Source organism: Sinocyclocheilus grahami, unplaced genomic scaffold (assembly GCF_001515645.1).
Source record: "Sinocyclocheilus grahami isolate Dianchi unplaced genomic scaffold, SAMN03320097.WGS_v1.1 scaffold24.1, whole genome shotgun sequence".
Classification (NCBI taxonomy): domain Eukaryota; kingdom Metazoa; phylum Chordata; class Actinopteri; order Cypriniformes; family Cyprinidae; genus Sinocyclocheilus; species Sinocyclocheilus grahami.
The window spans coordinates 2151296-2161646 of NW_015505203.1; the positions used below are offsets into that span (position 1 = coordinate 2151296).

General features: G+C 37.3%; 1 protein-coding gene across 1 annotated transcript in view; it reads right to left on the bottom strand.

The window, feature by feature from the left end:
* Positions 1-828: 828 nt before the first annotated feature.
* LOC107562901 (diacylglycerol kinase delta-like) overlaps positions 829-10351 on the bottom strand; it is a 78650-nt gene continuing 69127 nt past the window's right edge. Inside the window, exons 19-29 of the mRNA XM_016247658.1 lie at positions 9589-9696; positions 9293-9389; positions 8956-9063; positions 7970-8083; positions 7443-7577; positions 6291-6451; positions 5885-5999; positions 4480-4569; positions 4232-4348; positions 1772-1880; positions 829-1229 (exon numbers count right to left, since the gene is read on the bottom strand). Coding sequence (XP_016103144.1) covers positions 1177-1229; positions 1772-1880; positions 4232-4348; positions 4480-4569; positions 5885-5999; positions 6291-6451; positions 7443-7577; positions 7970-8083; positions 8956-9063; positions 9293-9389; positions 9589-9696 — 1207 coding nt within the window. The 3' untranslated portion in view covers positions 829-1176. The remainder of the gene's footprint in view (positions 1230-1771; positions 1881-4231; positions 4349-4479; positions 4570-5884; positions 6000-6290; positions 6452-7442; positions 7578-7969; positions 8084-8955; positions 9064-9292; positions 9390-9588; positions 9697-10351) is intronic.

Below are 10351 nucleotides of genomic sequence, written 5' to 3' on the forward strand. Positions count from 1 at the left end.
CTCACAACTATCAAGAAAACAATTAAGTTGTCCAGCATTGTGTATATTATTTATTTTAATGTTACACTGTACCATCTGTTGATAAATACTGTTTGTGAGCCACACATTAGGCAAGTTCAAGTTTTGCGTTCCCTCAGGGTTTCCATGTACAGACTGACCCCGAAAAGAGGCGACAGTTGAATAACATTCATAAACTGGATTATATACTGTCTTATATGTAACATATCTCATAGGTTTTCCATGAATGGGATACCAGTTTTCATATGATAAAACAAAACACACAACCTTTTACGTTTGCTTTTTAAACATGTTTCCTATATTAAAGTGCAAGGCGAGATAAAATACATCTTGAAATGTACAACATACAGCATCACGTTCTTTCACGAGATTTCCCTGAAGAAAAAAGTAAAGAAACAGCTCACTTTAAACCACTGCGCTCCATTTACTCACTTGGCACAAGAGTTACGGCACTGAAGCTTCTAGAACGACGGCTCAATTGACACACTAGTGATACACCATCACGACTTGGCTGACGATCCGAGAGTACAAAGAAAAGGTAGACCTTTTTTTCTGCATAAGGGCATGAAAGGCATGCAGAAACTAGATGGTCTTTGATAGAGAGCGATACAGAGACTAGATGCAGATTAACTATTCAGCCAGTTTGACGAATAATACAAGTCCACCATACATTCATCAGGATATTCCTTTTTTGCACGCGTATAATTGTCTTCATTTTAATACAATTGTTTTGCTTGATTGAGTTTGTTCCTTTCTTGTTGTTCAGGCAGCGACAGGACGGGGCCAAAGAAATGTCTTTTTTAATTTTTTCCTTTGGAGAGCGAAGAAAGTTTATAGTTTATGTCTGACGGCTTGAATACTAAGAAACACAAAAAAGTAACAAGATCATAAAATAAGATAAAAAAAATGAACGGATTGGGTCGCGCATGGGAAACCGAGAGAGATGACGGATGATCCACTTCCTGCTCTCTGATGATGAGCATGTCCCGTGACACCATCCGCAGGTGCAGAAGAAATGCAACAGAAGCTCAGTAATGCAGTGCCGGGCCGCGCACAAACACTGGGGTGGGGCATGTGTCTGCACAGGGGCTCTCCTGTCCTCCCTCACTGGGCGTCCCGTGTGCAGAGTGCGTCCTCGTGACAAACCACTTCAGCTCTTCAGTTGCCCGCAGGATCCACATCACACATCCCGCCCTTGATATCCCAAGATCCTGAGCGGTGCAAACAAATGTGTTAAGAATAAGCTTGTGAGTTTAAGGACAATTAATTAATTAATTTAAAAGAAAGTAAAAAGTTTGGAAATGATTTTTAAATGTTCTTAATGAAGTCTCTTATGCTTACTAAGGCTGCATTTATGTACTCAGGAATACAGTAGAAACACTAATACTGTGAAATATTACAATTTAAAATAACTTTTCTAAAATGTAATGTACTTCTGTGATGGCAAAGCTGAATGTTCAGCAACCATTATTCCAGTTTTCAGTGTCACATGATCCTTCAGAAATCATTCTGATATTCTAATAAAATAAATGCAGCTGTCATTAAAACATTTTAAAACCAAAATGTTTGGACAAGTACTGTAAATTGCACAAGGAATGAGATGATTATACATAATTAGTTCATAATTAGGCCGCAGCACATACTGCACTCCACTGCAGCTGGATATGCCAGACTTACTCTCAATGAAGCAGCATGATGCTGAGATTATGAGGCTGGTTAATGGTGTGTTTCTGCTAGTGAATGTGTCTTTTACCTGACAGAGAGCCGCTGGACCGCTGCTTGTGCAACCTCTCTCTCTCCTTCTTCCCCTTGGGCATGATTTTCAGCTTCATACTGCTTTTCCCAGGCACAGGGGACAGGTCCTGGAATTAAACGGAAGGGGGTGATGTGCGATGCAGTCCAATAAGCTGGAATCTAGTAATGCATGTGATGTATGTTCTATTTGTCACATGATCAGTTTTAGGCCATGATGCAAAACGATTAAAGATTAAATGCAACATTCTAAACACTGACTTAGAATAAAAAAAGCATTTGAATCGGTGTTCATTTTGACAGCAAATTTTGATTTAGTTTTAGTCATAGTCTTTTGACTAAAATGCCATTTTAGTTTTAGTCATATTTTAGTCATCTGAATTGTTTTTAGTTTTAGTCGACTAAATATCATAAGATTTTAGTCGACTAAATCTACAGTAAATTTAGTCGGTTAAAATTGAATGGGTTTAGTTATAGTGTAATGCATTTATTAAGCATTTCTCAAATTTCCAAACTCATTATATAGGTTTGATATTAAGGTTTTATCATGATAGACACTGATTTAACTGCTGTGACACACAACATGCCTTTATGTTCAAATTAAATAAAAACACTTCTCACAAAGAACAAGAACATGGTCTACTTTTTAATGAAATACCAATGGTTATATAGGCTAATTCTGCATTCTTTATAGCAACTTGTTTACCATATTCTTCATTCTTTCAAGCATACATATTTATTTCTATAAATAAATTTAGATTAATCTTTAAGGCTACTACAGTTTTTGCTTTTGTTGCTTGATTAACATCAATGACTCGGACAATAGCAACTAAATTAGGCTGCTGTCCCTTTAAAAACGAATGCACAGCTGCAATGGATGCAATGTACTGACACACGTTCTTCCTACTGTTCACGTTCACTTAAGACGTAATCAACTGTGTTTACGGGACATTCCACCGAATGGGTAACATTTCTGTCCCCAGGACATTAAATGTATAAAAATACATGAAAGTGAACTCTAAAATACATTTTATTATTAAGCAAAGTGTCTTCACATTTAGCTAACTGCAAAATTTCGAATGTATAATTAAAATCATTAATAAAAACTACCTAGAACACTAAAGAAATAGCAGTTGTTGCATGTCCCCACTCCCTGCCTTTTTTTTTTTTGACTTTATATCCAATCAATGATTTCCTTTTTTTCAAAAGAAAAAAAAAATCCATAACATTTTTGATAAAATACACATTTTAGTTGTGTCCCCAGATTTATACTCAGTCCTGTTACCCTAATACATTCCCCCCTCTGATGTACTTGGAACATTCCAAAAGATATTTTTTCAACAGGAAGTTGCATTATCCAGATCTTCTGAAGGCAATGGGGAGACCAAAGGTAAGTCCTCTCATTTTCTTTTCAATATATCTGATGACATTTCAGCTGTGTCTGAGAGGGTCAATCTCAACATACTGCCCTGTTACCTAAATTATTTTGAGATGTTATTTGTTCATTTGAAAAATACACACTAGAATTTGCTCAGCATCCTCATGACAATTCAACATTATTTTGTGTGTAATTCCCCGTTCACGCGACGTGAAAGAGTACTCGCTTTCTGTGTGTGTATGCTTCAGTGTCTGCGCTCAGAAAACCAGACCGAATTGAGTTCTCTTGTGTCGTCAGATTTATCTTCTCTTACTCCCACATATTGACATTTTTGAACGTTTTATGCGACGTGCAGCAAGTGTATTTTAGCTTATATCCCGCCGGTTCATATAACCTCCGAACCACGCAGCAGATTCGTTCTGACTGAATCTCATCCCAAATCGTCCCTCCCTAACATTTTCGTCTCGTTTTTATTCGTTGACGAAAATGTCAATAGATTTACGTCATAGTTTTTGTCATTCAAAAAGAGTTTAGTTCGTTATCGTCTCGTTGTTGTCGGTGAAAAAAATGTCGTTGAAGAATAATTAACACTGGTTTCCACAAAAAAAAAGTTTTAAATATTTGTTATAATTGATATTAATAATGTTTCTTGAGCAGCAAATCAGAATATTAGAATGATAGAATGAAGGATAATGTGACAGAAAGAATCGAGTAATGGCTGCTGAAAATCAGAATAAATTACATTTGAAAATACATTAAAAATAGAAAACAGTTTTTATAAATTGTAATAATATTTCACAATATTACAATTCTACTGTGTTTTTGATCAAATAAATGCAGTCTTCTTGATGAGCATACGAGTCTTCATTCAAAAACATTAAAAAAAGGTAGTATAACTTTTTTTTTGAAGTTGAAATCATACCATCTCTAAACAACTTTTCTTTAAAGTAAATTAATGTACTTTTTACATTCGGAATCCAATTGATGTGCTTTATAAATAAAGTAATGTTACCGAAAATGCAAGTCCAAAAGGGTCACACTCAAAGTTAAGCTCTGGAGACATGAATGCTGTGTAGGACAAACCTCTTCAGAGCAGTGCATGCTGGGACAGATCCAGTGAATGTCCTCCAGCTTGTGTAACTCATCACTGAGGCTGTCCACTGTGGAAAGAAGCTCTTCTTTTTGAGAGGGCTCCAACTGCTACACACACACACACACACACACACATGCAGAAAATGTCTTTATCATATTTCAGACTGCATTACTTCTGCACAAGAACAGGCCAGAGAGAGAGAGCGAGAGAGAGAGAGAGAGACAGTGATGCCGCTCACCAGCAGTTTCCCCTCCAGCAGCATCTTGGTCTCTTGCTGGAGAACTTTACTGCTGTTGACAATGTCTACAGCTGTACTGCGACTCAAACCCTGCAGAGGAAACACACACATGTTCACAGTTCAGGTTTAGTTTGACTTCCTGACAGACTTTTGCTGTTCAGTGATTAACACACAGTGTTGTTTAGTTCCTTCACTTATTCTTCTATTGGCTGGTCAGTGGAGGTCCTGTGGAGAACAGCATGAGCAGCTCAATAAGAACATGCTGAAAGTCTCAGCAGGAAGAAAGGACCTGCTATTATTCCTACTGAAGACTGAAAGGTGCACTCGGTAACCTTTAAAGCAGAGCTGGACTGAGCTGAGCTGATCCTCATCACATCCCTTGCTGCTATGAGCTATGAATATATATACAGTACACTCAAAACATGACATTTCAAATTCAGTTTAAACTCACAAAGTAAGCAGAATGTTTGTGATATTAACTGCTTCCTTGTTTCCACACCAGGTTACATTTTGGAGTTTGTGGAGTTAATGTAGCTTACAGTAAATGATGCTGTCATTGACGCAGAAGTGGGGCAGACTCCTACAATCATATTCACCAGTGGTGTCACACATTTGGACTGTATATGTTGTACTGTTCAAAAGTCTGGAGTTTGAAAGAAGTCACTTATACTGACCAAGGCTGCATTAATAAATAAATGATAAAAAATACAGTAAAAACACTAATATTGTCAAATGTTATTACATTTGAAAATAATTGTGCACTATTCAGTATATTTTAAAATGTAATTCATTCCTGTGATGTAAAGCTGAATTTTCAGCCAGTCTTTAGTGTCACGTGATCCTTCAGAAATCATTCTAATATGCTGATTTGCCGTTCCATTTCTTTGTTATTATTAATATTGCTGCATAATATATTTGGGGAAACTGTGATAGATTTTTTCAGGATTTATTGATGAATAGAAAATTCAGAAGACCAGCATTTATTTGAAATAGATTTTTTGGTTTTTGTAGCAATGTCTTTACATGGACTTTCAAAAGGCATTACGGTCACGTTTGACCAATTGACTACATCTTCGCTGAATAAAAGTATTCATTTCTTTCAAAAAAAGTGCTGACTCCAAACCTTTCAATAAAACCTTTCTATACATATTATAAACATACATTATTTGATTTTATTTTTGACAAAATGTTGTGCAATCACTTTTAACATATTCACTTATGAAAATAATTCTTTTTAGAAACATTATTACCCTCTACTGTGTACTTTGATTGTAGGTGATCAATAATGTTGAGCTTAGATGATAACTGAATGATCCCAAACAAACAGAATGAAGCAGCTGGAATTGTGTTAAATTTGGTTGTTAAACACAGGTTAACATTCCAACAACAAAAGAGTTTTGTTCACCTCAGGACTGGAGGGTTTGGAGGGGAAGGCTTCACTCAGGACCGCAGCACTGGCATTGACAGAGTGAGCTAATTCCTGCTCCACCACCTTATGAGTCTTAGCCACCTCCCGAATCCTACAAAACATCATCACGACACATTCAGCTGCAGCATAACACATAAGCCTTTAATACATGGTAAAATGACTTGTGAATTAATACAAGGAAGTGTCGGATTTTGTGAGGATTAGAAGTGACAGTAATGGGTGTGGTTTCAGGTAAAACAGATAGTAGCCCTCAAATAGTTATGAAATCGTTTCCCACAAGTGTATGCATTGATATTCACTATGGCGTGACATTCCTGTCGGGTTACAAACTACATTTGTGTGGATGTCACAGACTCTTCATTACAGGCACACACAGACACACCTGTTGATGAGTGTGTCGGCCACTAAACCAAGCTGCTGCACCTGCGCACATTCCTCTTCTGTCAGATACTCCATGGACTGCTGGGAATTCAGTCGGGGCCGGGCTGGGCGGCTGTCACCTTTCCGCTTGTCTTCCCATGATTTCAGCGTGCTCTCGAACGCCTAGTGTCACAGCAACAATGTTGACACATCTGCACGTTGCTCAAGTTTGAGGTCAGAAATTGACATCTGACATTGATAATAATATGAAATGTTCACTGAGCACTAAATCAGCATATAAGAATGATTTCTGAACAATTATGTGACACTGAAGAGTGAAAATTCAACGCTGAAAAATTCAGCTTTGCCACCACGTGAATAAATTACACTTTCAAATATATTCAAATATAAAACTAAAATACAAACAATTTAAAAGATTTACTTTAGATTGTAATAATATTTCACAATAATACAGTTTTTGCTGTATTTTAACCAAATAAATGCAAAACTTGTACACACTAATAAATGCTAAAAGATCCAAACTTGAACTGACTTGAGCTACAGTAGATGACACTACTGTTTTCTGTAGAACTGCTTTATTTCTTAATCGTCTTTGTTTTAAAATTGATCAAGTTTTCAACATCGACACTGTTCCTGAACTTAACCGAATCAACACTGAACTGACTCAAGCTGAATAACGTCTCTTTTGCCTTCTGTAGAGCTGCTTATCCTTGAACTGAACTCATTTCATAACTTATCATTTTTACAGTTAATAAACTGAACTGAGCCAACACTGAGCTGACCTGAGCTAAACAACTATTGTCTGTTTTTTACAGAATAATTTGAATTTGTCTCAACTTGATGACATTTCTTCTGTTATTTTCCTGTTAAGCTGCTTTGAAAGCAATCTATTGTGTATAACTGTATATAAATAAAGGTGACTTGACTAGACTGTGCAGTAAGCAGATATGCTTGTTTTTGTGGTGAAACTGGTTGACAAAGGAGGTCTTGCTGGTTAGGTTAGTCCAGTGGGGACAGCAGCTTATCAGAATCCTATACAAGTGAAAATGATCACGCAACAAATAGAAGTGACTGGTCTGTGGTCTGTTCAGTCAGTTATGAAGACATTTATAAAAGACAAGAGAAAAGAAGATGAGCGTGCGCACACACTGACCCGGTCTCTGGTGAGCATCTGGGCTCGGTTCTTGTGGACGATTTGGACGATGCCAGGAGGCTGAATCCAGGCCTCACCGTCCACCTGCACAGGCACACCTTCATCACCCAGGATCGTGATCTTCACCTGCCGACACTGAGGAGACAGCCAGTGTCAAGTACATGCCAACTCATATGACTGATGTAAGAACAGTTCTAAATGATCTTTAATTCACCCAGGTGATGCATATTATATGTACCATAAATGAATCATACTAATTTTCTCAGAAACAAAACAACATTAGATCACATGGTGGAAAAATACTTTTCTCTGAATTCTCTAATTAACCCTAATCTCTTAACTTAGTACAGTACAATTAGTCAGACATTGCGTTGTCACTAAACTGTTGCATTTCTTTGAATTGCAATGGCAAGTCTTGTCATTCTGATTATAGTCCTATTAGGGTGTGGTTGAATTTAATTCAAATTCCAACATGTCTTCAAAGAAAGATCATTTTAAAATTGTGAATTGTGTGCTTGAGTTCAGACCTGTGCGATGCGGTGATGCTGCAGGTTGATGACTCGAGACATGGCCATCTGCATGCTGCCGAACACAGCTACCACCTCCAACTTCTTATCATCAAAAGATGGAGCTCCAAAATTCTACATGAATACAACAGCAGACAGAATTTCATAATGTCCACCACATTCTCATTATCTGTACTTTATTTACACAAGTCTACATAAATCCATTTCTATCCATCTATATCTGCATATTTTAAGGTTAAGGTAAGGTTGCTGGGAAATGACATCATGATATCCCTCTTTGTTAGACAAATACACTTTACAGGAAAGAATCTGTTACAGTAATGCGAGTTGGATAGATCTGATAACAGAGTCACTCCAGTTATGCATGTATATACAGTGGGGCAAAAAAGTATTTAGTCAACCACCAATTGTGCAAGTTCTCCCACTTAAAAAGATGAGAGAGGCCTGTAATTTTCATCATAGGTATACCTCAACTTTCACTTTTTTGCACCTATTACATGGCATACTTAAGAAATATTGCATGAGCAAGAGCATAAAATATATCTATTTACTAGTCTTCAGTGCACTCTATATTAGCACACTTATTGCATTTGTACTGTGTTCAGTGCTGTTTAACATTCTCATCTTGTTCTATTTTCCACGATTTGCTCCCCACACTGGTTTCATATTGCTTCTTGTTTATACGCCACAACGCACTTTATCGCACTGACAATTTGTTTTTGAAAAATGATGATGAAAGGGGATTGATGAGTGGCTGTAAATGTGGTTGATGCATTCTGAAAGTCATATCTGCAGGAAGAAACTCTGGCCAGGAGCCATTGCTTATTGACAGCTCAAAACATTAAAGAGATGCACTGAAGATAAATGCAGGGCACACATCCATCTGTTCAACTCTGAGATGATTTTCACTTTGTTGAACTGAACTGCCCTCTGGAAAGTAAAGTTATAAGTACTGAACTGAAATTCGGTTTCATTGATGGACTCACATTGTCCTCTTTGGTGCCACCCCAGAAATTAATGCCTCCTGCATAGCTGGGGATGTTCAAAACAGCAAGGCCCTGAAGACTTGGCAAGGACATGGGCACTCCATCACACTGCACACAAAGACAGAAAGAGAAAAAGAGAGTGGTTACATGATGTACAGCGTCTCAGAAAAATGTTTGAAACATGAAACCATGACCTCTTACACGGATGAACAGTACATGTGCACGTAGACCAGCAGTGTGTGAAGTGAAGTAAAGTAAATGGCACAAAGAGTGCTTTCTCTTTCCATTTAAGATCAGAAAGAGATAAATGCATTCAGCCCATATGTCAGCATCATACCTCCAGCTGGACTCTTTGTTCCAGGTTCTTATAGGTTTTCTGCACCAGTTCTTTGGTCCCTAGTACTCCATACCACATCATGTTTTTAGTGCGACTACTGTTAAAAACATCGAAGATTTCACCGTTTCAGTCAACATTATATAAGCACAGCATTTGGCAAAAAACAGGATAACTGAAAAAATCAGATGTGCATTGAATAAAAACAAATGATTAAAGCACATCTATAACTAGTAATGCCACTTCTCTGAGTGAAGTGAACTCTATTCAGCAATCATTAAATATTCTTTCTCTCTTACCTGCACTTTTTTGGGTGCTCGTCTCTCTTATTGTTGAACTCTAGAGATATTTTGGCATCCAGCCCAATGCCAAAATAGTTATTCATCACACACTTTTCTGAGCACTGCCTGTGGAACAAAGAAACAAGCAGGATGAATGTGTGTAAGCCGAGTCACTTACGAATCAAAAACATTTTTGGAGTGCTAAATGAACAGCAAAGGTAGTTGTGTTCACCATACTGACATTGTTCACAATAAACACAATGAAAATCTATATTTATTCATTTATTTATTTATGTATGTATTTATTTATCTATAGATGAAATTGCAGGCAATGTGACAAAGGTGAAGGGTTTTGGGTTTGTTAGACAAGTATATTTCAATCATGGATATGAGAAGCGCTGTGCTTCTAATAATCTATTAAAGGGGTCATATGATGCGATTTCAATTTTTCCTTTCTCTTTGGAGTGTTACAAGCTCTTGATGCATAAAGAAGATCTGTAAAGTTGCAAAGATTAAAGTCTCAAATCCAAAGAGATATTCTTCATAATAGTTCAGAGTCAGCCACACCTACCTAAAACGGCTCGTTCTAACACGCCCCCACATATCTACCTCACTATGTGGGAAGATTTGCATAATGCCGCCCAAATGTTCACGCAAAGAAAGAAGGCATAACTTTTATTCTCGCTGTAGTATTGTTGACGCTGCAGCCATGTCGTGGAGGCGCTGTGTGCTTCGTTGTGAAAGCGAAACTACTTTGTTTGGTCTTCCAAAAGAGGATGAT